At 37.7% G+C, this 27431-nt stretch overlaps 1 protein-coding gene across 4 annotated transcripts in view; it reads right to left on the reverse strand.

The window, feature by feature from the left end:
- Positions 1 to 314: 314 nt before the first annotated feature.
- MYB (MYB proto-oncogene, transcription factor) overlaps positions 315 to 27431 on the reverse strand; it is a 35398-nt gene continuing 8281 nt past the window's right edge. For 2 of the 4 annotated variants that reach the window (XM_020883157.2, XM_020883158.2), the window contains exons 5-16: positions 27074 to 27294; positions 25160 to 25394; positions 23645 to 23725; positions 23098 to 23202; positions 21547 to 21801; positions 20143 to 20505; positions 18521 to 18663; positions 17388 to 17502; positions 17172 to 17297; positions 16195 to 16305; positions 13364 to 13471; positions 315 to 1632 (exon numbers count right to left, since the gene is read on the reverse strand). In XM_020883157.2, coding sequence (XP_020738816.2) covers positions 1516 to 1632; positions 13364 to 13471; positions 16195 to 16305; positions 17172 to 17297; positions 17388 to 17502; positions 18521 to 18663; positions 20143 to 20505; positions 21547 to 21801; positions 23098 to 23202; positions 23645 to 23725; positions 25160 to 25394; positions 27074 to 27294 — 1980 coding nt within the window. In that variant the 3' untranslated portion in view covers positions 315 to 1515. The remainder of the gene's footprint in view (positions 1633 to 13363; positions 13472 to 16194; positions 16306 to 17171; positions 17298 to 17387; positions 17503 to 18520; positions 18664 to 20142; positions 20506 to 21546; positions 21802 to 23097; positions 23203 to 23644; positions 23726 to 25159; positions 25395 to 27073; positions 27295 to 27431) is intronic. The other 2 variants (XM_020883159.2, XM_020883160.2) reach the window with 2 other exon arrangements.

Consider the following 27431-nt stretch of genomic DNA (forward strand, 5'->3'; position numbering starts at 1 on the left):
ATATCCGTGGTATTGGTACCCTTGTAAATCAACTCTCTTTGCCTTACCCCAATTTAAATGTTTCCGGAGCCTTGACTGATGCTAGAAGATTCTCAACTAGATTCTGGAAGATTCCTCCCAGCTCACATTCTGCACATGATCATTTGTGAACTAACTTGGCTTGCCTGTTCTTCTTTCTCCAAAGTTACAATTCTTGAATTCTTCAAGTTCAGATGGTGTGCCAATTATTAACAGAGGAAAGTGCTCTGTGTTCACTTCATTTTCCTAAAAGTGTAACTACTGTCCACAATCAAAAGTAAGACAGAAGTCGAAAGTAAGTAAAATAAGGGCACAGCTTTATTTCACTACAAGGCAGTAAGTACACTGTCATATCAAAAGTTCAGTACCGGCCATCTTGCACCAAAGGTTCTTAAGGCAGCAACTGGCTATCGACCCCAGCTGCAAACACACAGGTTGTGTGTGGCAGTTCTGAGAGCATACACTTAAGGACTCTGGAGAATGCTGATTAAACACATAAGCCCTGAATTAAAGAACAGTCAGGCTGAACTCAAAACAAAACACAGGACATCAACAACACAGATCTCCCAATAAAGAAGTGCAATGCATCCTCTTATAAACCAACAAGAACAAAAAAAAAAAAAAACAAGAAACAACCACAAATGCAAAATCTCCCAAATAAGTTTTCCAATGTATTACAAAAGGAAAAAAGTATATATATATATGTATATATATATATAAAATAAAAAAGTTTGACAATACTAGTGCATAGTCAATTACCTAACACCAAGTTTCTTTTCTCTCCCTCCCAAGCACTACTGCCCTTCTGATACTAGCAGCATGTCTACAGGCTAAGTTCATAGCAGCAAAACACATTTTTTTTCATTTGGCATGTACAAAATTAAATTACTGAATAAAAATATAATTTTTTATAAAACTATTTCATACAGTAATAATTTTTAAAGCAAGCTAACAACAACAAAAAAACCCTCATAAAATGGTTTGGTACAATAAACGTACCTCCAATGTTATTGACCATAAATGAGCATTTACAATATTGATTATTTATTCCACGGAGTGAAGCCGACATTTATAGTAATGCATTGTGTTTAGTGATTGAGAAAAGTGAAATATTGGAGTACCTTTTTTTGTGTTAAATTTCAAAAACCTCATCACAGAGAAAATACTGATCTGTTGGATCCTCTTAAAATACAGATAAATCATTTTATGTTTTTTTAAAAAAAAAATCTGCATTAAGATACTAACCACTGACTACAATCCATGACCTAATAATTTAGGTAAAACTGTTACACTTATTAATTTTTTAAAAAATCCGTTTAGGTGGGTGAAATCTCACACGATTTCACCCACCTAAATGCACTTGGTGCTTCTCTCAACTGTTGTACCACAACAAAAATAGGCTCTTCTCCCATTCATGAAAAGTTTCATGTAGAGGAATGCTATATTCCAAGTCAACTTGAAGTGTTCTGAAAACCATAATGCTTGTCTGCAAACGTCTCACATGACCAGAGTCCGGGTTGAGAAGGCATTCACGTATTTCCGAGGCTGACCGGAAGCTGTCATCTGATCGTCTGTCTTCCCACAGGATGCGGATTCCCAAGCACCGCTACAAGGCTAACAGGGGTGGGCAGAGAGAGGGGAAGGACAAGGTCAGACCGCGAAGCACATGCTTTAGCCCATGGATGGACTCCCAGCCCCACCTGGCCCAGCAGAAAAAAATGCTGACCTCCAGATAGCAAATAGGAGACACGGGGGAGCCTTTGTCAGATAAAATCTTCACTCTGACAACCAGGAATTCAGCATTCTTAAGTGATATTAATTATCAGAAACTGTTTGTCGTGAAGAGAGAAAACCCACTCCAAGCAGTATGATAAGATCCAGCTGTATCTTCATGTTTGAGTGCTTTTTGTCTATTAGCAGATTTTATAGACTTAGAGACAGGAATGAGTCCAGTCCCCCACACACCCAAGGTGAGCTGTGGGCATTGACTCTTTGAGCTAACTGGTGAGTGCTTGAGCTGCCCACGGAAGCAGCTCCCATAGGTGCCAGAATTGATCAACCCTTACTAAACATAGTACATATTTTTAATCAAGTTAATTACATTTAAATTTAGTTATGAACATTTAAATGTATCAACTCAAGTGGATATTGATCAATGAAATACCAATTAAGTAATTTCTATTTATTAGAATAGCTTACTTTTTAAAGATGCATTGAAAGATACAGGATGGAACTAATATCTCACAGGCAGCATCCGGATCCAGATTCTTCACACACATGAATTCATTTACACAGCACAGCCACCCTGGGTGGGGGTTCATTCTCTCTTTAACTGAGCAGGAAATGGAGACTCAGAAAGTGCAGATAACTTGCCCAAAGCCAATCAATGGGGAAGCTGTGGAATGGTTTTGAATCTGTGTGTGCCTTCTGCCTAGCCCCAGCTCCTACCTGCTCTCCACGTGTGCGTGTTCAGTCATGTGCAACTCTTTTTGACCCCATGGACTATAGTCCACAGGGGTCCTCTATCCATGGGACTTTTCCAGCAAGAATACTGTAGTGGATTGCCATTTCCTTCTCCAGAGGATCTTTCCGACCTAGGGATCTAACCCCGGTCTCCTGCATCTCCTGCATCCTAGGCAGATTCTTTACCCCTAAGCCACCAGGGAAGCCATCTGCCTTCCATGTTGCTTCAAACCAAAATATGTAAGATTTGTACAAGGCCTCTGCTCTTTAGAGCAGTAAGTCTGCCCTACTTAGCTCCCAAGAGTACTGAAATGCTTACAAAATGAATATACATGAACAGGATTTAAAACATAGATAAGGGTGGGTCACCAAGAAATGTGGAAAAAATAAACAATCCAAAGAGGTGAGATTTGGATTCAAAGGACTTTCCATGAACTATAATCCACCAACAAGATGTAAATCTCAAAACTAACTCTGAGCTCTCTAGCAGTCAATGCAAAGAGGGCAACAGAAACACAAGCAGTTGTAAGATTTGCTGTCCGTAAGCTCAAAAGTCAGTCAGTGGTTTAGAAAAAGCACAGCTATTCCTAGTATTTATATCCAAGTGGGATGTTTCTCATGGACACAAGAACAACAAAAAAAGAAAGGCCTCTGCTCTTTAGAGCCTCAAGTGTCCCTCAGGACAGTGGTCCCTGACCTTTTTGGCACCAGGGATCAGTTTCATGGAAGACAACTTTTCCATGGACCAAGGGCGGGAGGATAGTTTCGGGATAACTCAAGCACATTACATTTACTGTGTACTTTACTTCTATTTTTATTACAACAGCTCCACCTCAGATCATCAAGCATGAGATCCCGGAGGTAGAGACCCCTGCTTTAGAGACAAAATGAAGCCCTGACGCTGATGAAGTGATGACAGGCAGATGAAAGGTTTGTGGTGCCACAGCCAGAAGAAGAGGAGATAGGATGCCCAGGAACAGCCAGGGCCATGCTCTAGGCAGAGGGCATGAATAGGCAGTATTGAGATCGACAGGTGGTAAAGAGGGTAACCCAGGTGGCAAAATAACATGAGAGAGGCAGGAAGCTGCAATTTGTACATTGCTTGTGGGAGGGACAGGGAGACAGAGAGGAAGAAATAAGAGGATTAAACATGAGTACCACCCATGTTTCTAAGTATTTTGCATGTATCATCTAATTTAATTCTCACAAACACCTGTGGATTAGGTATGGCTCATTACATCTGTTTTACAGAGCAGGCAATTTTACAGGAAGAGAGAACATGGGCAACATCCTTAAAGTCATCCAGTTAAGAAGTGATGAAGTAGGAGTGTAAATCCAGGCTCTAACGAGTATGTATAAGTTGCTGCTTTGTTCAGAGTTCTTATGAATGGAAATTGTGTGGTCCGGTCAGCAGAGCCTCAGAATGCAGGAAGAAATACTGAGATGAAGTGTTAAAGTCATCAGACTATTTAACAGAGAGGTAGGATAATTCTGAACGAATATGGTGTTTGTGTGGTGATGGGACTTCTTTGCCTAGGGTCTGGAACAAGGTTTCAGCGACATAAGATTTACAGTGCCATTTCTAACTTGTAAACTTTCACAGGACACAAACTAGATTTCCCAGTTTCTGCCCAATCTGTTGTGCCAGCTCACTGCCAACCTAAAAGCACCATCCAAGTTTACACATGTTTACTCTCAAGGCTCAGAGGCTGAATACATAACTTGAAATACTACATAAGCAAGATTGATTATAATATTTTCCTGGAACTGTGAATCACAAAATGACGGACAAAGATGACATCTGTTCTGGGCTGACTACTGCCACTGAGTCACATTTAATGTTTTCTAAATAAAATCACCAGGGTAGTTTAAGCATTCTATGATACAGTTCTGAATAAATGGTGTTTCTGTAGTTTGACTCATTGGAAAAGACCCTGATGCTGGGAAAGACTGAAGGCAGAAGAAGGGGGCAACAGAGGATGAGATGGTTAGATAGCATCTCTGACTCAATGGACATGAATTTGTGCAAACTCCAGGAGACAGTGAAGGACACAGGAGCCTGGTGTGCTGCCGTCAGTGGGGTTGCAAAGAGTTGGACATGACTTAGCGACTAAACAACAATGAACTCTAGTGTGAAGGAAGTGGATTAAATATACATATCTCTCTGGTGTAAATCTGTCCATTCGAATCCCATATTTTAGTTGAGTTGATTGCTCACATGTTGTTGCTAACATTTTTCAGTGCAGCACTGGAACACCAAAATGACACAAGAAACCCAATTAACAAAATAAAATTTAATGGAATCATTGTAATTACCGAGCTTGTGTTTATAGTAACACGCACAGAACATATGATAATGTGACATATAACAATGTGACATCATAACATATGACAATGTGAGACAAAATAACAATATGACATATAGTAACTACCATTTGAGAGTGAATAGTTAAAGATGATGGCTGTCTACCATGAGTACTATGCAGGGTTTAGAATCAATGATGAACACAGAACAAAGTACACTGATAATAAAATCAGATGACTAAAGAAGATGCAGAATATTTTAATATACTAATCTTATACGTAAACATAAAATAAAGATACACACAAAACTAAAAAATGTATGTTTTGAAAGAATACAGACAAACAAATAAGAGGGAAAGGAGAAAAAAAGTGAAAATGGAGGTAAAAGTGAGGAGCAAGGAAGAGAGGATGGTTTATGTTTTTCTCTAGCTAAGAATTTTTCTACTTAGCTATGCTTCAATTAATACAAAATAAGTTTCTATATTAAATGAAATTAAGTATCTTAAAGTACCATATTAAAAGAATCTTATGCTTGCTTTTGGACTTTCCAGGTTGGCTGCGTGGTAAAGAATATGCCAAAAAAAGCTAATGCAGGAGACCCAGGTTCAATCCTTGGGTTGGGAAGATCCCCTGGAGATGGAAATGGCAACCCACTCCAGTATTCTTGCCTGGGAAATCAGTGGACAGAGAAGCCTGGCAGGCTACAGTCCATGGGGTGGCAAAGAATTGGATACGACTTAGCGACTAAATAACAACATGCTTGCTTTTACAATGTCTCTTAGTAAAAGTCAAGTTCTGTCACTTGACAATATGATACTTAATTCAGAATTCCCAATGTCTGCTCAGGAGAATCTAAAACAATTATCACCCCCTAGTATATTTTCAACTTGAGCGTTGTGTTTTGTTGGATCTCCCAGACTGTTCATCATTTTATTCATGTTTGGCTTTTCCTCCAGGCCCAGATATTTAAAACAAGATCAATACAAAATTGTATTTTATCTATATTTTAAATTAATTTTTTGAAAAAATTTCAATCAGCCTCTCCCAAGTAGAGATGAAATTTATGAAGAAATATATCAAGTTAACGGAAATATGCAAATTTCAGAAAGCAGCGCATTTCAGGGGCACCCAAGTCCTGAGGCTCATAGCCGAGAGTGGACAAGATGACTTGGAACACCTAAATCTCCCAGTGTAGACACACAGCAGGGCACAGTAGCTGCTGTGTGCAATTAAAACAGACGGGAACAAAAAAGGAGAGCATTGAGAGGACAGGTCCTTTTCTGCGTCTTGAAAGTATAAAGCTAATACTTTTTACAACCAAGAATGGAAAAACTGGTCAGAGCAGTCACATACCTGCTTCACGAAAGCAAAGTAAGAACAGAAGGTCAAGTACTGGATAAGAAAAGAAATGTTGACGTCCACCAGCCAGAAGGGCAGCTGCCTCTTTTTGCCATTTCTTTCTCCCTCCTTACCTTGAAGCCTTAGGGTCCTAGGCCAACTTTTCAAGCAGACAGAATAGTTTAACAAAGGAAGATTTAAATGTCTTCATGCTAGAAGGATTTTTTTTTTTAATACTGTCAAGTAGATCCTTGTGTATCCTCCTTATTCCCTCTCCATAAAGGTTAGTTTCACTTACACTAAAGAATTGGTAAGAATTTCTGCACATGAATCCTTGTTAACTGACTAACCCACGGGGCTGTTGCAGACATGTCACTCTACCCTAATTCATTTCAAAGTTAATAATCCTGCCACACATCCTCCTCTTCTTGCCCGCAAGTCATCTCACTTATCCACGATGTATCTTTGACCGCCCCTGGGCAGAGATGAACTGTAAACAGGCTGTCAGAGCTCTAACTGGGATATCCTGCTGAAGCACTTTAAATAAATACTCTGATCCTCGGCAGAAAACAGAAGAAATCAAATGAGATAAAACCATGTCCACAGGTGATTTTCTGTCGGAATTAGATTATCTTCATATTTTTCACTAAGAATATGAATGGTTTTTTTCATCGCGCTGAACAAGAACCACTATTGTTGTGACATTCATAGAGCAACTTCACACAATAACTGCTGATATCAACAGCCTTGGCAGGGTATATTGTACAATTCACAGAGCTCATAAGAAACCTATGTAAGTCATAAAAGAATGATTTTGTAATCCCAAAGCAACTTATGGGATGGTTTTACATTTCTCTGTTTCATTTTTTAAAATAATAGCAGACATAGACAGTGTCCAAAAGACTTAAGAATTATGCGATTATTCCATTTAATCTATCCAGAGAAAAGACTTTTAAAGTGAAAGTGAAGTGAAAGTCGCTCAGTCATGTCTGACTCTTTGTGACTCCATGGATTATATAGTCCATGGAATTCTCTAGGCCAGAATATTGGAGTGGGCAGCCTTTCCCTTCTCCAGGGGATCTTTCCAACCCAGGTCTCCTGCCTTGCAGGAGGATTCTTTACCAACTGAGCTATCATGGAAGCCCAGAACTAAAATTCTAAAAATCAGAACTCAGTCTCAAAGAGGCATCTTTTAAAATGTATTCGTTATAAGAGATAACGTAGAACTCTTTTGTATCTTGAAAGTCAAGAATAAACCTGAGACGAAGGGTCACTGAGGTAAGGTTAGTTATTATCAAACTTTTCCTGTGCATAAATGCTGCACAAAACAATCAAATGTGCCCAACTTCAAGATTGATAACTTTTCATAGAAAAGAGCCCTAAAAGTTAAGGGATCAAAGGTGCAGATGGTGCTGGGGGGTGCCCCATCCACCAGTGCTTCCACATGCCACCCAGACCTAAGTTAACAATTACTATGAAGAATGATCTTTCTCCAAATTTGGAGTTTGTCCCCAGTGTCTCTAAGGATATTTTCATCTTACTTGTTGATAGATTCCCCAACAGTTTTAATCACATAACCTCAGGTGTCACAATTTTTTGGAAGAAAACCTCTTTCCTTAGTAATGTATTGGTTTTAACTATTAAGATTAAAGCAAGTGCCAATTAAAGCAATTATACCTTTGTTGGCCCAAGGAAAATCCAATATCAAAGTGTTTACCAAACCCAACCAAACAAAAAAAAAAATCCAGGTCTTGTACTCTCTGGGGTAGGGCACTCTGAATTTGAGCTCAACTTTCCTTCCTCACTCATTTAGCCTCTCCAGTTCATCCCAAAACTATATATGGCAAAGTTATTTTATAAGATATATTGAAAGAAGGCTGCTGAAATATTACTAACAGCTATATGAAACCTTGCCAGGGCAAGTGGAAAAAAAGTGACCCAAGGGAGAACTAAGTGAACACAGAGGTATCCAGGGAAGCAGGTCAACAACAGCATACCAACACTAAGAAATGTCCGGAAAGATCTATGTCACATGGAGACGGACTGTTTCTAAGTCTGTTGACATGCCAACACAGGCAGCAGAAAAATGAGAGGACCAGTAAGTCAGTTGTTTGATCTCCATGATACCAAAGAGATCTGACTACCTTTTTTTCAGGAATCAGTTGAATCAGCAATCTCTTTTGGTGACCCACTGACACAGTTCTGCCCGAGTAGAAGAAGGAAGGAGAAAGAACACGTGAGAAGAAATGATGCACCTCAGTGCAGGCGGACCTGGCTGGTGGTGAAGACTTCCTGCGTATGTTTCTAAGGACAGGGACTATCTAAAAGAGGCTCCACCAATGCACGCTGGAAGGAGTGCTGTCATTTTGCAAGTAATATTCTATCCATTTGATCTTCAAAGCAACCCTGTATGATAAATGGAGGACAAACTATAGTCCCCAGTATACCGATGAGCATTTTCGTTTGAAGAAGTTCATGAATTAAAAACACGCAATTAGAAATTGGTGAAGTCTGGATTAGAACCCAGGTGCCTGTTGTGTGCATGCTAATGTATCACACTTCTTAGCCATGCCGATCAAGCAAAAAGGGTTTGCCTCATTGTTTGAAAAATTCATAAACAATTCATATTAAAGTTAGGAGCAATCCAAAGCACATGGAACTGGAAAAGTGAGTTTCAGCTGCTTGCAATAATACTGTAAGATACTTTGATGCTGTGCAAATGTGTTTAAGTATTAATAGCTTGAGAAATTTACTTAAATTAAACTCACTTTTAAAAAAGTAAGGCGAAGACAAGCCAAGTCAGGAAATTAAAATTTAAGGCTGTCACTCTGTGGTTACAAAAAAGAGGAAAGAGAGTGAGTAAAAAGCATATGAACACATCTTTTACATTTGGGTTTTAAACAGGAATAAAAGAAAATTATAATTTAAGAGAAAAATACACAAGTTCAGAGGCTTTTAACTTAAGTGTAGTTTCAGATCTACCAATGAAAATGTCTACCTTAGGGAATGTTTATTGGCAAAATGTTATTTATTTCAAAATGTAAAGCAAATCAAAAGCACAGGCAGTTCTTTCCTCCTTACTGAGAGGGTTCTGTGCACGGCGCATGTGTGTGTGTGTGTGTGTCTATCTGTCTGTCTGCCAGTCTTGGCCCCTTTCAGAGTAACTTTCAAATAGCAGGATCCAGAAGGGTTCCACAGTGAACCTGCCTTTTCCATCCCAAACTGCAAGTTTTCTAAGCTGAGTATCTATTTCCTCATTTGTGATCATTTTATAACCTTCTAGACTATTCTCTACCACCATACAACATGGAGAAACTGGCAGAACGATCTGAAAAGCTTACATATTCTGAGCTACCGGAAAGACACAAATATCAAAAAAGTCTCAGAACATTTTTATTATGACTCCTGTCCCTGTTTGTTTTTAAAGTTAAGGCAACTAGAAAAAAAGAAGAAGAAATCCAATTATACTATTATGCAGCTGCTGCAAATTCCTTTTTAAAAAAGATCAAGCATAAATAATTTCAAAAACAAATATAACATTGTTTGTGCATAATGGCTTATACTTGCCTCTAAACATTATAGTTTATGGACTAGGGGATACATGGAAAGCTCAAGCTATTAAAATTCTTTGCTTCTCAATGACAATCCATGTAACAAATGGGCATACCTAGCAGTCTGAGTTTGGTCTCTACATACCATTTCCCACTAAAAGACCACGGCACTTGGGGAAATGGCTGGTTCCAAGCAGAGAGGAAGGAAATGTAGCTATTACATGTATTCATGTCTAAGCAAGGCTTCCCAGATGGCACTAGTGGTAAAGAACCCTCCTGCTAATGCAAGAGACATAAGAGACACAGGTTCAATCCCTGGGTCAGGAAGATCCCCTGGAACAGGGCCTTGCAACCCACTCCAGTATTCTTGCCTGGAGAATCCCACAGACAGAGAAGCCTGGCAGGCTACAGTCCACGAGGTCACAAAGAGTCGAACATGGCTGAAGTGACTTACGTATAAGCATATGCATTTACATGTGCATTAGAATCTGAACTATAAAATTCCAATATTGGGGGCCTCAAAACAATAACTGCTCTGTTTAAAGTGTTGTGGGTGTGATTAAGTCAGAACACAGAATTGCCATGTTAGTGTAGTTGTCAATAAACTTCTCTTGTACCAAAGCAAATGTATTTAGTCAGTTAGATGGACAATCATTTGCAGTATTCAACTGACAAACATTTCATATTTTAGAAGTATCAGAATTTTAAAATATTTTAGGAGCCAAATTTAGTTGTTTTAATTAAATGTACTCTAACGAAATGTCTAGGTTGTTTGGATAAAATCCCATTTAAATTGATACATTTATTAAAAGTACAAATTATAAAATTTCTAGATTATATAAAGTACTCAAGTTGAACAGCCAGGTCAGTTAACAAATGCACAATATGTTCAACAGTACCATGGCATGAAAAATCTGTTCAATTAGGTCAAATTGAATTATCAATGGAAATATATGATAAATCATAATGGTTTACAGAACAGACTTGTGGACTCTGTGGGAGAAGGCGAGGGTGGGATGTTTCGAGAGAACAGCATCAAAACATGTATATCATCTAGGGTGAAACAGATCACCAGCCCAGGCTGGATGCCTGAGACAAGTGCTCGGGCCTGGTGCACTGGGAAGACCCAGAGGGATTGGGTGGAGAGGGAGGTGGGAGGGGGGGACTGGGATGGGGAATACATGTAAATCCATGGCTAATTCATGTCAATGTATGACAAAAACCACTACAATATTGTAAAGTAATTAGCCTCCAACTAATAAAAACAAATGAAAAAAATCATAATGGTTTTAACGAAAAGATTACTAAATTGCTTAAAAATCTATATAAATATTATTGAGCCAGGTTTATATGAAATATAGGCACTATATGCTTAAATATTTAGAATGAATGACCTGATGCATTTTTGAATATTTATCACAAAAATTTGAAACATTTTAGAAATCATATATTTCTATGGTACTAGAAGATAGGTTTCCATGACATAAAATGAAGGAGACACTTGGTAGGTGCCATTCACTCTTAAAATGAATTAGTTATCTATTATAGCAAGTTATTAAAATATATTTGAGTGGTGTACATCAGTAAAACCATATAGTGTACATGAAAGCACTGACTCCAAAATCAGCTTGTGGTGTCAATTATTTAGGTGGGTGGAGTTGACAACTGTTACCTTCACCATTTGATGTATGTAGGTGGCTTAATCTCAGTATACAATGATAGAATCTGAAGAGTACCAAACATGACTCATTGATAACGCTAGAAAATACAGATTAATAAAAACAGAGTGACCACTTAATACTGAGCTTCAAGGATGGGGAATATTGGATTGGCCAAGAAGTTTGCTTAGAAGATGTTATGGAAAAATCTGAATAAACCTTTTGGCCAACCCAATAGTCTCATTAAATAAAATATAATGATAATAAAGTTCCATATTGATTATTTTTTTAATTCAATAGCATTAAAACATTTAAGGTAAGAATTAGCCAACCTATTTTTATAAACACTGATATTGTTGCCAAGTTTTATATAATACATATTTGATATCTGTACTGTGTTTGGCTTACTATATTTTATCTTTGCATAAAAGTTTAGATTTAGGTTTTGCTGAACACTATCTGGTTAGGCCAAAAGCTTTAGGATTTAGTTTTAGGGAAAGAACCTAGGGTTCTCCAACTTTAGGGGTTTTCAACTTCATAATGATAACTGTCCCCAAATATATTTACATGTTGCAATTTAGCACTTAGAATGCACTTTTTCTTACTACTATAAATATAAGTCAGATCCTAGCCTAGGTTACAAAATTACATAAAACTTAATTAATTAAAGCTTAATAATAAAGCTTAATTAATGCACTAATAGCACTAGCCAAATCCTATCCTCTGGAAACCCAGGGCCAAAAAATTCAGGGAGGAAGAAGGCAAGAAAAACAAACAAAAAAAGCGTTTTCATTCTGGATCTAGGAGCAGCTCTAGGTAAAATTTTGTAATGGGTGACCTTAGCTTTCTTCTAATCTCCTTTCTGAGTTCCCCCTTATGCAGAGTTTGTTCTTTTCCTCATCTCCCAATTCTGTGCCATATTCTGAGTCTTCTTGACACTTCTACCCAGGCCTGATCAACTCAGGAAAGACTCTGGATGCCCTCAAGGACTGTCTTTCCCTAGTCCACACTCTAGCCAATGGTCACCTTTCATCAAAGCAGTAGGATCAGTCACAAGGAGAGCATTCTGATGGAATTAAGACACAAAGTGTGCCTACAGCCCTTCTAGCTGTATTTGCATTTCTTAAAAATAATGCTAAGTATCACAAATGCTTTAAAGAGGGCAGTTTTAAGATTCTCCTAATTTGGAGAGTGCAGGCCTACCACAGTGACAAGAAGCCCATTCCGGAACAGGACACTCTTTCAGATCACACCGTCTCATACTGTGCCTTCCCTCACGGGACAAATATGACTTTTCACTTCCGAATCCAGGTTCTCTATATGCTCCAGGGTTTATGGTTTTTCCCTCAGTATGGCAAGGGGGAGATGAAGGGGAGGGCTTTGCAGGTGGCTGGGTACTGTGTTATTTAATGCTGGGAACTGCTGTAAATAATTTAAGGGAGCAAATTTGCATTCTTATTTACATTTGGTTCAGGATTAATTTGGAATGTGTTGTATTTCATCAACATACACCTACTTCAGAAAAAGGGAAATCTCTTTTGATATTAAAACCCAAAAGCAGATGTTCAACCAGAGATCAGCCACATAACACTGACAGTTGACTTTCTTATTCTGATAGTCAAATATGTTGTAATTCTTTTCTAGCTATCTAATTTCAAACTTCATTGAAAATCTAAACAAGGTCTGAGCTTTGATGGCTTAGTGAGGGAATAGAAAAAGTAAAAATTTTGAAACTAAAAGTAAACTATACCAATTATTTAATAAAACCTTTAAAAGCAGAAGAAAGAGAAACTGTCACATGTGATTAACAATCTTAGTCTCAGTCACAGTAAGAAATGCTTCACTTCATCATTCTTTGGATGCTTGCTCTAATAAAACAATTTTCAGTGAGTCTCATATGAGTGGCAATCTTAGGAGTCTTTTAGACATTGGGAATTATTTAAAAGCATCACTGCACTACATCTAAAATTTTTTTTTTTGAAGTTTTATAGTGAATGACTTTTTAGATACCAATGCTGGAATAGTAATTACCTGCAAGGGACTTGCCAGGGACCTGTTTTTAGGCACTGTAAATGCTTTGAGAACATTGTCTTCATCTTCTGATACTGGCGTCATTAAAACGGAACTTGTAAGAATATTCTAAAGGCAAAGAGAATAATTTTAAATTGAAATGAGGTAGGATAATAAGGGGACTGACAGAATTCTAACACTTGAAAGAGTAGATTACTATGAGTTGACACACATTAGCAGGAAAAAAATGCAGGTATCTGCCAGAAATTCTCTGCTCAATGAGCTAAACGGAGAACTCAATTCTGCACTAACCCTAATCCCACTGGGGCAGACATCACTAAAACAAAAAGCTTTGAGGTCCCACACAGTTCCAGGAATGAGGCAGGGCACTCAAAAACATCTGCTAAATGAGTTGATAAAGACACATCTTTAAAATGAAAGATTTACTAAGCTCTGGTGAGAGAACTGTTCATTTCATATAATGGTAAGAAATCTTTTCAAGTTACAGATTAAATGGTAGTATAGTTTAAAGGTGAAAAGAATGGAATTTAGAACCAAAGTTCTAACCCAGAACCACCACTTATAAGCTATACACTCTTAAACAGTGACTAAGCTTCCTCATGCCTCAGTTTCCCTACTAGCATAATGGAAATGACAATGTTACCAGCCTTGTAGGGCACTTGTGAGGGTTAGATATCTGAGTTAATGCATCTAAAGCTCTAAGAATATTAATCACCACTCTGTACATACTGAATAAATATTAGCAATTGCTATTACCTCTGATTCTTCATAAGAGAAAAGGGTAATCATTCACAAATTACAATCTTTTAAAATAATGGTTAAGAGGAAAACAAAAAAAGGAAAACAAAACAACAACTACCAAGCTATGAAAAGACAGAAAACATTTAAGAGCATATTACTAAGTGAAAGAAGCTAGTCAGGAAGCTTCATACTGTATGATTTCAACTATATAATATTATGGAAGATGCAAAATTATAGAGACTAAAAAGATTAGTGGGTGCCAGAAGTTGAGGGGGAGGGCAGGATAACTAGACAGAACACGGAGGACCGTCGGGGCTGTGAAACTACGCCCTATTATACTAGAATGGTGGATAAATGTCAGTATAAATTTGTCCAAATACATAGAGTGTATAACACCAAGAGTGAACTCTAGGGTAAACTGTGGTTTTAGGGTGATGATGTGTCAATGCGGGCTCATCAGTTGTAACAAATGTAACCCCCTGGTGGGTGATGTTTAAAGGAGGAGGCTGTACATATGCCAGGGTGAGGATACGTGGAAAATCTCTGTATCTTTTGCTCAACTTTGCTACTAACTTAAGACTGCTCTGAAAAATAGTCTGTTTTTAAAAATGGTCATAACCAAAGCAATGCAACATTGTGTATAATAAAGGGCATTTACTACATACACTATGATTAGCACTATGCCAGATACAAAGAGTCTGACAGGACTGAGCATGCATGCACACACTCAGATGCTACATAAAACCAAACAGGAGACAACTTACCAAGAAGGAAATACAGGTATCCCCTACTATTCAAAGTTCACTTCACACCACTTCACTCGATGAAAGCCCTACATTAGTATTTATTTTCATGAATGGCTAACCAATAGAAATCCAAAGAGAATTTTTGCTTTTGTTTTGCAGCCAACTATTACAGAGGCAGCACATACCCTGAGCAGTGAGAGTGGCACCACCCCGTTCCCTCCCAGGCAGTACTCTCAGCATCTCAGCATCAGGTGCCACAGTTTAGAACTGGTATGAGCATCTTCATCTCAATTTACTTATTTTCATTCATTTTTGACTAAAGCATAGTTGCTTTAAAATATTATATTAGTTTCTGGTGTACAACATGTACAACAGTAGACATTTTATACATTATACATCATACACAGTTATTATAAAATACTATCTTTCTCATGCTACACATTGAAAGCGAAAAATGAAAGTGCTAGTCACTCAGTCATGTCCAACTCTTAGTGACCCCGTGGACTGTAGCCTGCCAGGCTCCTCTGTCCACGGGATTCTCCAGGTGATATACATTATATCCCTGTAATATTTATTTTATACCTGGGAGCCTGTACCTCTTAAACCTCTTCACCTATTTCATCCTCTCCCCACCCCTTTTCCCTCAGCAACCACTAGCTTGTACTCTGTATCTGTGAGTCTGTTTTTATTTGTTTCTTTGTTTTGTTTTCTAAAATTCGATTTATTTTTTGCACCTGTTAGTAAGATAAGTCCTAAGGTAAACCACTTCTTTGCTTTATGGTGGCTCAGTGGTAAAGAATCCACATGCCATGCAGGAGACCTGGGTTCAGTCCCTGGGTTGGGAAGATCCCTTGGAGAAGGAAATGGCAACCCACTCCAGTATTCTTGGCTGGGAAATCCATGGATAGAGGAGGCTGGTGGACTAAAGTCCATGTGGTCACAAGAGTTGGACTTGACTTTGTGACTAAACCACCACCAAAGGTTTCACAGGAATCCTCTACTTTCAGATCGCAGGAGAAACTTGTACTACTTTTACAAGAAAAACAAGTAAATTAAAAGATAATGTAAAAATTAGCATTGTTTTCATGGAAATATGTATTTACATGCCATAGATTTTTTAAGGACTCAACTCATGAGTGAAAAACAACACAAGTTTGCAGTAGAACAGAATCTATTTCCAACACATGGACAAAATCTGTGTGTTCAACATTGAGGATCATAAGAAAATAATGTGAGAGATTACTGAGAAGTATGATGCATGAAAGAGTGCCGAAACCACAATGGCCCTGCATGCCACACACAGAGTTCTGTGAGCCAGCATCTTACAACACGGGGTGTACTTACTGGCACGTCTGCCACAGGCGACGCCTGCGTGAACAGCTGAGTGTTCAGACTCTCCCCTTCCCAGTGGTTTGAGCAGAAGAAGTTTCCTGCTTTATCAGTTGGAGATTCCACCTAAAAGCAAACAGGAAGTGCTTTGTTCTTTCTAGAGTTAGAACTTCCCAAGAAACAGTTACACTCAAGAGTCAGTATCAGTAAGATGAAAAAAGTCTGAGGATCTAATGGGGAACATGGTGACTATAGGTGATAACACAATACTGTATAGTTGAAATTTGCTAAGAGAGTAGAACTTAAATGTCATCACTGGAAAAAAGGTAAATATGTGAGGTAATAGATATGTTAATTAACTCAATGGGGGAGAATCCTTTCACAAAGTACATGTATATCAAAACATCACATTGTACACTTTAAATGTCTTATAATTTTGTCAATTATATCTCAGTAAAACTGAAGAAAAAGGCAATCTCTGGCCAATCTCTCAACCTCTTATCCTCATATGAAAATAAATTCAAAAGGCCCGGTATCTAACCTACTGGAAATGCTTCCTGACACCAAGCTAAAACTTTGATCTTGGCAAGTTAGATTCCCTTTCTTTTACACTATGAATTAAAGAAACCATTATTTTATTAGTTTCAACTCTCCATGATAGCCAACAATTAAACATCTATGTATCAGTCAGTCATCTATCCATCTCTATATCAGTGATTTTAAAAAGTACAATACAAAGCGGCTTCCTTCTCTTTCCTCTATCCTTTCTAGCATCTTTTCCGTTCAAACAGGAAGGAAATAGAAGTGGCTTGGCTTCCCAATTACAAGGTGGCATGCATATGCTGCCAAACCTGGCAGTACCTCTTAACAGCATCTTATATGAAAATATTGCATGAAACATGATGTTCCACAGTGCCCACACCAGACACATCAGGCTACCCACAAGGAACAAGGGGGGCAGGGTTGTTCTTTTCAAAGGATTCCATGTTTACCTCTTGTTTGATCTTCTTCAGTAAAGGTTGCCCATTTTCTTGAAACTCAGCAACAATCCCAGATTCATCAGATTCCTGTTTGATCACATCCTGGAGGTCTTCTACTAGATGAGACGGTGTCTGAGGCTGAAGGAAAGATTGGGTACATTTGCATCAGAGGAAATTTTCTATCTGTATTAATAAACCAACTAACCCAAGAAATTTACTAGAACTTACTAGCATCTTCAAGGGACCATATTTAATTTCTTGAGCTGTGAGTGCATGTTTGAATGGTGTAGGAGTTCTTGGAGAGCTTTCTAGAATTGACCTTTTGATAGCTGGAGTTCTGAAGCTTTAAAAAGAAAACAAGAATTGGTTCAATATGAAAGATCATATGTCCCCTATGTTTCTCTACCTATTAAATGTAATATTCTTCTACTAAATACAATAAACTCTTATTGATACAGAATAGGGTCTGCTGATGGATCATGTATGTATTATTAAGGAAAAGATAATATGTCTATCATGTATTTCCAAATATTTCAAAATATCATACCCCAAAACTAAGAGCATTAAAATATTTCTCATCTTTCTTTAATCATTCTGAAAATACTTGTAGTGACTCTAAGCCTTTAAAATGAGCATAAGCATTATGAAGATCTGATGTCATTTACAAATCAACTTTATCTATTCATTATCTTTAACTATCCACAATAGAAAACATGCTAACCTTTGAAAACTAAAAGGTTTTTAAAACTGTTTTTAAAATGTATTTATGGTATCAGAAATAATAAAATTGCATTTTTAAAAGGTTTATTATAATTTATATTGATGTTCTCTGGCATTTCTTTGAATTGGTTAAGCCTTTACTGAATATAAACAATGGCTTAATCATTCCTTGACTTTCAATCACATACTTTTCCTGGGGATGCCAAAACAGGTCCAATCTATAGATAAATTTCAGAAAGAAAAAATAAGATTTAAAATATAAACTAAGTAAAGAACCATACTCATTCCAAAGTTTATAATTAGAGAGGAGAGGATGTTGAAAATCTTGTTTTCAATGAAAAAGACTTACTGAACAAACAGAAAAACTGAATGGAAAAGTTATATTAAATCTTCCTCTAGATATATAGGAAACTGTGAAGTGAACTACAAAAGATAGTTTATTCTCCCCCACTTCCACCTCTAGGTAGCTCTAACAGGCCCAGGACAGACATATTCAATGTGGAAATACACATGATTATGAACATAAAAGTGGATCAGTGAATTATGCACATGTAAGTAGATCAGACAGTTGGGGACTATTTTCTATTAATTAACTATAAGTAAATAAAACAAATAATTTTTTTCTTGAAACAACGACTTACATAGTATTTTCCTTTTGAATTTTCACAGTCTGGTCTCTATGAAATGGAGTTGTAACAGTCAATTTGTGACCATTTAGTGGGGTGGAAGTTAAAGAAGGCATTTCCAAGTCTAAGTTTTCATGGTTATTGGAAGTGTTTAAGAACTAAATACGAGAAGAAAGAAAAAAATACTTAAGTTAAACAGTGATTTTTTTACTCAGCCCAATTTAAAAATCAATGTTAACAAGTAGGTATGTTTTACTGACCCACTATATGAAATAATGATGTTAACAAGCACATAGCGTTTTATTTCAATTTAGCACCCAAGATTTGGAATACGATTTGCAAAAAACCTTTCAAAATCCTAAGAAAACATTCTCAATAAATGACACTTGTCATTAAGGAGAATGAGATGCACTTTTTATTAATGATAAAAGTGTTGAAGTGACTTCCTTTGGAAAGTAATCATTGTTTTTCTTTCATACTTTTTTTTTTCTTTAGTCATCTAGGAAACATCATTGTATAAAATTGACATTATGTAGAAAATTCTTAAGTGATAACCTGTATCTCTCAAAACACTGATGTTCTGGGAAAGTAATAGGTATTCCTCAAATGGTTTTAAGGTAAAACAAATTTGGAAAATATATTGTAATCTCTTGGAAATTCACAATGCACATTAGTGTATTAAAAACTTTGAGAGATCCTGCAGTAAAGAAACTGCCTTAATTTTGTTCAATTCAGTGTTTCCCAAACTTATCTACCTGTATATTTAGGTATTTTTCTGAAATATCATTGAAGTCTTACAGAACTAATATACTCCAGAACAGAATCTGGAAAATACAAGTGAAAAATAAGATCAGTTTTTTAGTGGGCATACCATTTGCTCACACTTAGAGTTGTTCTTAAAACAGACTCAACAGACATAACTGGAAAAATGTTTTAAAGTGCCAAATTAACTTCAAATGTTTATATAGTTAAGGAACACAATCTTTGATAAGAATTATAATTTCTATGCCTTAAAAATGTATATGAAACAAGAACATTCATTGGCAAAAAAAAAAATGTGCTAATAAAATATTATGGCATGACTCAGAAGAGCCAATGTTGGGAAAGTGAAATTAAAACGTACGTTATTTTTCTTAAGCATTTGTTCCTCATTTTCTTCCAAAATTTTTTCACTTAAAGATGGATTGGAACCTTTAAATTTTCTAGTTGCACTTCAAATGGTATCTAAACATTTGGTCCCCTCCTCCCCTGGGTCAGTGAATCATGTAATAATAAGTGAACAAAGAGACAGAAAATCTGTTAAAGTTTTTTAAGGGAGGGAAGGGATGGGAGACAATGAAGAAATAGAAATGTTAAACTCCAGTGTGGAAGGAAATAAATGCACATCCCATGCAACTAACCATCCTTCAAATCACCAGGGAGTCAGAGAGAGAACTATGACAAAATCATCAGTCAGTCTACAGACAGCCTAAACTCTCGGAGGCAGTATGACTTAGCAGCAGCTAGAGGCAACAATGGAACGAAATCAGTGAAGACAACAGTAATTAGTCATTTGTTCCAAAGGATTAGTTTCTAGATTATTAAGGCTCAGGTGTCTGTTGAAAATTAGTAACAGTTGTGCAGAAATTGCGCTCTACCTGCGAGGGGGAGAATGGTAGGCTTTTGACAGGGGAACGCTTGGGAGTTGAACTGCTGACGTCAGCAAGTACCAAGGAACTAGAGTGTCCAGTGGTGAAGGGGCTGGCCTGGCCCCGCTTTTTTTGAAGGATGACCCGTGGAATTGTGCTGGGCCTCACAGGAGGGAAGGGCTTGGGCAGGTCAAGTGAACCCTCACTCAACTTGCGTCTGCTCGCCCTTGCGCTAGGCTCTCCTGCAGGTCTATTCACACTGCCTTCTCTCTGCTGAAGCTGGAGGGCTTTGCCTGCATCGTGTTGGCTAGGTGAAAAATCTGCTTCTTCAAAGAATTCAAAACTGCTGAGATCACCCCACGATGAAGCATCCTGAAACAATGTGGGAGGCACAGAACTTTGAGACAGTGTGTGTGTGGTGTGTGCCATCACCTGAAACACAGCACTGAGAAAGATGCTGAATGCAAAGAAAACACCTGGCCCCTTGCTAGACTTCCTGTGAAACAGCCTGGAGATTGAAACAGTTGTTTTGGCACAGAGCATGGTGTATCCCACATGCTGCCTCGAGGCTGGCCCTCCCGGGGGCTGCAGGGAGCGCCCAGTACTCTATCATTTGCATGCAGTTCAAAGCAAAAAGAAACCCTCTTGGGTGGCACATCTTGGCAATGTTCATCCTCTGTCTGATGGGGATGCAGTAAATGCGTTTTAATCAACTGGGAAACAAAGAAAACGAATTGTCAGCTTTTCTGATGCTGAATTCAAGTTTGTTTCACCGGAGATGGTTTGTGTCAGTGAACTAGTTGGGACCAGTAATCAGTAATCAATGTTTGTGGAGAAAGTCATGTACCACCAGAGAACTTATTACCACTTCAAATACATTGGAAGACTGCTTTAAGTTCTAAATATTTCTTAAGTGAAGTGAAGTGACGTCACTCAGTTGTGTCCAACTCTTTGCGACCCCATGGACTGTAGCCTACCAGGCTCCTCTGTCCATGGGATTCTCCAGGCAAGAATATTGGAGTGGGTTGCCATTTCCTTCTCCAAAATATTTCTTAACGTAATTCTTAATGAGCTATCCAAAAGCAAAGCACAGTTCTAGGAAAACACAAAGGAATAAACAAAGTTTAAAATAATCCAAATATTCCTATAGCCCAAGCTCTACTTAAAGGTCACTGACTTGACTATTTTTATAAAAATGCATTTTGAAGGAAATGTGTGAAAAGCTACCTTTTATGCAGGTAGCCTAAGAAATCAGATATTGAAGAAACACACGAAAACTAAAGTCACACTTACACGTTTACATTACTATATGCTAATAACACAATATTCGCTACAGAAAATGACCACGATTTGAGAAGTGGGTTTCCTAATTCCTCTTCCCAAAACATTAACTTGCTTAAAAATTCTACTTACAGAATCTATAAATTGAAGTGTTTCTGCAAATTCTAAGAGGTTCTTAACATTGTCCAGGATGGTGCCTTGGTGGACGATCATGCACCTGGCAGGAGAGGCGCTTTCTTCAGGTAGGGAGCCGGGATCCGCGGGCAGAGATGGAGTGGAGTGGTGCTCTTCCAAACAGGAAACAGGTGCACTGTCTCCATGAGGTCTGGTGTGGTCGGCAATGGTGGTGCTGTGCCAGCCGGGGTAGCTGCCTGTGTGGTTCTGTGTCTAAGGAGGGGGGTGGGGGAATAAAGAAAGAGCGGGGAGAAGAAAGGGAGAAGGAACTTAGCAATGAAGTTGCATAAGGTATCAGATGCTGTTAGAGGAAAGATAAAAGCCGTTGCATCATCCAGAACTTGCGCCTGTGAAACAGTTGTCAAGATGTTTCCTTTTATAAATGCAAGACCCCACTTTTTAGTAGTGGTATATAGGCTGTCATCTATGGATGACCTTCATTGTCATCATTTTGTTAAAACTGCAACCAGAGATACTCTGTTACAAGGAACAACTCTCACATGGACTGTCTTAAAGATCTACTTGAACATAATTTCCAAAAGGACCATGAATGTTTGTTATGAATTAAGTGGGCTATTCTTCTCACCCTAACCTACACAAGGGCTGGAAGGAAGATTCAAAAGTTAGAGTTTCTTTTATCTGCGTATACTCTTGTGGCTTCTATTCCTTTTTAATGCTACAGATTGCACTGATGCAGTAAAGAGCTGCCAAATCAACGTGGTTACAAAAGCAGAAGAGCAAATAACAGAAGTCTCCTTTCAGCATGACCATGCAACAGGAGAAATTGCAAAACATTAACTAAAGTCAAAAAGTGGTCGAACTATCAAAGGCACATAATCATTTTATTATTTAACCAAAAAGAAATCTACTCCTGAGGATACCTACTGGGTATCATATCTTTTATTCTCTTTGTTGGTTAACTACATATGTTACAAAGTACAAGCTGCTTTCCCAGTTTGCCGTCCAGTCACTAGAAAAGATGTCAAAGTTCAATAATGGTCCACACGGCTTTTGTGCATGCAAACAAAAGAGGGTCACTTATTTATGGAGAGATTTTATATATATAACATGGATATACTGGGCATACATCAAATCATGTTTGAAATGATAAATCTGAAAATCTAGCTTAAGAAAAATAATAGGAAAAAACTCAATGAATAGGCACCAGACATAAAGCTTTGTAAAAAAAAAATTGCAAATTTTCAATTTTTTCTCTGCTACTCACTAAATTGATTACAGTCCTTCTGAGGAAAAAACAAATTGAGGACGAGTCTCACAAATGGATATTGAGTTTCTACGGCAACACAAAAGGACGACTTCCAAGTTAGTCAACACATACTGTGATACCGACTGCATTTTATTACAAGCAACCTCTAGTGTTTAAACATTGTTAGTGGATATATGGAGTGTTGATTAGTGTGATAGTTAGAGATAAAGGAAAAGATATAGAAGAACCCTGGGGCCAACCCATTATCCACCGCTCGGATCAAGCACACAGAGACAGCTTACTGGAAGAGCCTGCTGTCCTTTGAGTTCATTCTCAGTTGACATTAGAAGCAACTCTAACTCCTTTATTCGCTTTTCTTTCTCAGGGTCTTCATCATTATAGTGTCTCTGAAATGAAAAGTTAAGCAAGAAAAAAACACAAAGGCCTGGTTGGTAGCTGTAAATACAATGGTCATGGCCTGCGGTTCACAAGGGACCACACAGAACCCAAAGAACCCTGGCATGGAACCAACGCCAGCCGAATCTGGCCACTATAGAAATCTCTGTGAGTGTTAGCCCAGACGTAAGGGAGGGATGTGAAACGTGAGGCTCAAGGAGATGCTGACAGAGGGGTTGTTTCAACTTCTAACATCAGAGAACCAGAGGTTCCGGCGCTAATTCAATCAGGAAGTCTAGGCTGCTGGCCAGAACTCCGCCCATCTTTTCACTGTCCCCCATTTTTTTTAACTTCAGTGGATCAGGTGGAAATAAGTGTTTGGATGAAAGAACCAGAGCTGTGCCTTGAGCAACTAATGAGCTTCTTTATGAAGTGATCTTACAGTGGGCTTACCTGAATAGCCGCAGCAGCTGGCTGGGGGACATTGACAATATTTACATGTAATGCTACAGGATACGGGACGTGACTGGAGACCTATGGCAAAAATGAAAACAAAGGCAGACTCATTCAGGGTTACATGCTTCAGGGGACTTGGTGGCTTCCTTAAGTTTCACTCTAAGACTAAGGGACACAAAGCACTTTTCTGATAAAATTCACAAAGCAAAATAAATAAAATCCAACTCTAATTTGAAATTTTAGCGCAACATTTAATAATTTTAAAGCAACACAGTGAAACAAATTTAAAATGTTCATCAATTCTGACAGGAAGTACTCCTTAGAGAAAACCAGGAAGAAAAATATAATCTAAAATACATTCATGAATGCATGAGACAAGTGCTCGGGCCTGGTGCACTGGGAAGACCCAGAGGGATCGGGTGGAGAGGGAGGTGGGAGGGGGACCGGGATGGGGAATACATGTAAATCCATGGCTAATTCATTTCAATGTATGACAAAAACCACTGCAATGTTGTAATTAGCCTCCAACTAATAAAAATAAATGGAAAAAAAATAATAATAAAATAAAATACATTCATGAGTGTATGAAAGAAGTTTTGATGCCAAAAACGGCTGCCACTAGCTGTTTATAAATAAAAATATTTTTCTGTGAATTATTATGAGTTTTAGCAAAGAGTACAGCAGCTCTTAGGATAGTTCATTCATCTGAGACTTTTTAGGAAAGTCTGCAGTCAAATTTACAGAATAGACAGAGAAAGTAAAAACTACTTGGGAATATGTTTTGCATAGAATTTGCTTATGAGCTCTGAATTCTTAGATAAATTTCACCATTTATTATTGTTAATTTTAAGATTCAAGTCTTGCAATCTTGATTTTTTCCTCTTTACTCTTTTCCTACCCATTATGAAAATTTCTTTCCATAGATATAAATATCAAGAAATGAAGAATCTCACTGATTCAAAGGAGGATAAAAAACATCAGATGTCAGTCAAGAAACTGCTCTTGATTCTCAGTAAGAAGGTAAACACTTATTTACTGAATGAATAAATTAAGACCTTTCAGCTAGATCACTACCAGAGTTGAACTTACAATCATCTGTTAAATTTCAATGTCAAACTATTTCCCCTTTAAATGTAATATTACACTCTTTATTTTGGCAGAGAAAAGTACTAGATACAACTGCACCTCCATGCCCTCATTCTTCTTCAGCAATACCTTGTTAAGTAAATTTACATTCAAAAGCTAACTTCAAATTAGATTTGAAGCAGCAAGTTAAAACCAAACAACCTGGATTCTAGTCTGGACAGACTCTATGAGCTGCGTAACCCTGGACAAATCACTTAACATCCTCATTTCTGGATTCATATTAGGGATAACAATACCTACCCTTCTCAGCTGATCATGAGCATGTTTGTGAAAACTAAATATTCACTAGAAATTATCATTATTACCTGGAACTAGTAACAAAATAACCATCTCTCTCATTAAACTGAATTCTCAGGAACAGCTTACGTTTTGTGCTTCAGAAATGTGGTAATAGGAATAGTCACTGTTAACTGTGGGTTGGCCAGCTGGAGGGAGTTGAGCTGAAGGCGGAGCATGCGTAAAGCCCATCAAATGGCTGTTCTTTTGAAAGTTTGTGGTCACTGGTGGCTGGCTGGCTTTAGAAGACTCCTGCAGATAACCTTCCTGCTCAACCTTACGACGCATTGTAGAATTCCAGTGGTTCTTGATAGCATTATCAGTTCTGCACAGAAATATATCACATATTCATTTTACAAACAACAATTTCAACTCAGATTACAGTTAATTGACAGAAAACTGTTTCTAACAGAGACCTTTCTTTTCGTCCAGTATGAGTGTTTTTGTGTTCCTCTCTTCTCTACCTCTTTAAAGCATGCTACCCCAATTAACTAATTAAAAACACAGAGCTTTCTCTAAATTACATTAATATGGAAATTCTATAGTTTTATACCAGTTTTGAAATCTTTTAGCCATTTGTTTCCTTGTTAAGTGTATTTTCGATACAATACCTTTCATGCTTATTCTGATTGTGGTACAAGACTCTAATTCAACTTAACATCCTGGTTGTTCTAGAAAATTACTCCTCTGAGTTGTGGACCCACATACACATCACAATAGGCACTCAGTAAAGTTTGGTGAGCAATAATGATGTTGCTGCTGCCTCAATGTCTTATTTTTTATCTAGAACAGTACTAGCTAGAGATTTTGAGTAAAAAAATCCTCCCACATTTCAGAAACCACCTAAAATTGTTCCAAAAGCAGGCAGAGGTGAAATTTGTAAAATGGCATCCAGAAAGGAAAGAGGCTAACTCCCAATATATTTTTAAACTGCAAAGCATTTTTAGTAAAGTTTTTCAATTCTCAGGAAAACAGTTTCTCAATTCAAAAAAAAAAAACAAACCGTTTTAAGCCTCTTTTTTACTATTTCAGTGGGGGTGGGGGAATGCATGCTAAAGAAAGAGGAAGTTCAATCGCCCCTTAAAACTTTAAAAGAATCAACAACATATCCTCTCAAACCATATGGGATAAAAGGCCTCCCTTTATCAACCTCTTGAATTCTCTGAGCTTATACTGGACCAGGAGAGAGGAAATGCTTCAGAACATCACAGGAGAATACTGAATAGGCCGTCTGAGGCAAGGCCTTCTTTGAACGACCCTTTCTCCACTTTGGGTCATGAAGCTGAAGAATAAAAGTATTTAAAATATTTCATATCTTATGATATTTTTAAGAAGATTTATAATAAATAGTATCTCCCCAACTAAACATCTGTTATAAACTGTTTCAATGGGGAAAGTGGGACAAAAATGAGCTTCCAAAGATATCCCTCAAAATGAGGTCATTTTCATGCCTTGTTCATGAAAAAGAAAGCATAACAACAACATGATTTAAAAACCTGGAAGCAGTATGATAATTCTAGAGATACAGCCTTTCTATATTCAAAAGAAAAAAAATTAAGCCAAGTGGTATAATGAAATGAACATGGTATCAGGAAAATGGTACCTGAACTCCTTCTGGTCACAACCAGCTGCATGAACTCAGACCAAACTGTTAACCCTTGGTTTCCTTCTAAGTGTTTAGAGTTTTGAAGTTTACAAAGTGCCCTGATATATTTCATTTGGTACTAACATTGGCCCCGAGAAGTAGGTTATAACCCGTTTTGCAAATGGGTCAATCGAGGCTGAGGAAACTTGGCTTAAGCTCATGGTTGGGTGGATTCTGGAAGTCCTGAACCAGATAACCTCTAAAGTCTCTTCCAGTCTTAAAAGCTATGGATCTGGTCTATCTAGTGAAACATACATCATCGATAAAACGTAATTCACTCACCATACATTTTAAAACAGAATGTTCCACACCCGTTCCCTCATTCTTCCCAATCAATGTATTTTTTGACATGTTATTACCGTCCAGGCAGTAGCTTTGCGATTTCTGCCCATCTGTTCCCCAGTCTCTTGTGTGCCTGGTAAATAATTCTGTCTTCCTCTTCTGTCCAGGAGGTTTTCTTAACTTCTGGATTCAAGTGGTTATGCCACCTCTCCCTACATTGTTTTCCAATTCTCCCCTTTAAGTGCTTGGCAATAACAGACCAACGTTTCGGACCGTATTTCTGTACAAGCTCTATCACCTTCAGATAAACACACAAAAATAACCTATGTTTTAATGTTATGTAATGAGTCAGTGTAATCATTCTTCATGTTATCTTTAGAAAATTTCTAAAAATCTTCTTTCATTCACGGGAAATATGGGAATGGAGACCTCAAC

Source organism: Odocoileus virginianus, chromosome 34 (genome assembly GCF_023699985.2).
Source record: "Odocoileus virginianus isolate 20LAN1187 ecotype Illinois chromosome 34, Ovbor_1.2, whole genome shotgun sequence".
In the NCBI taxonomy this organism is placed as follows: Eukaryota; Metazoa; Chordata; class Mammalia; order Artiodactyla; family Cervidae; genus Odocoileus; species Odocoileus virginianus.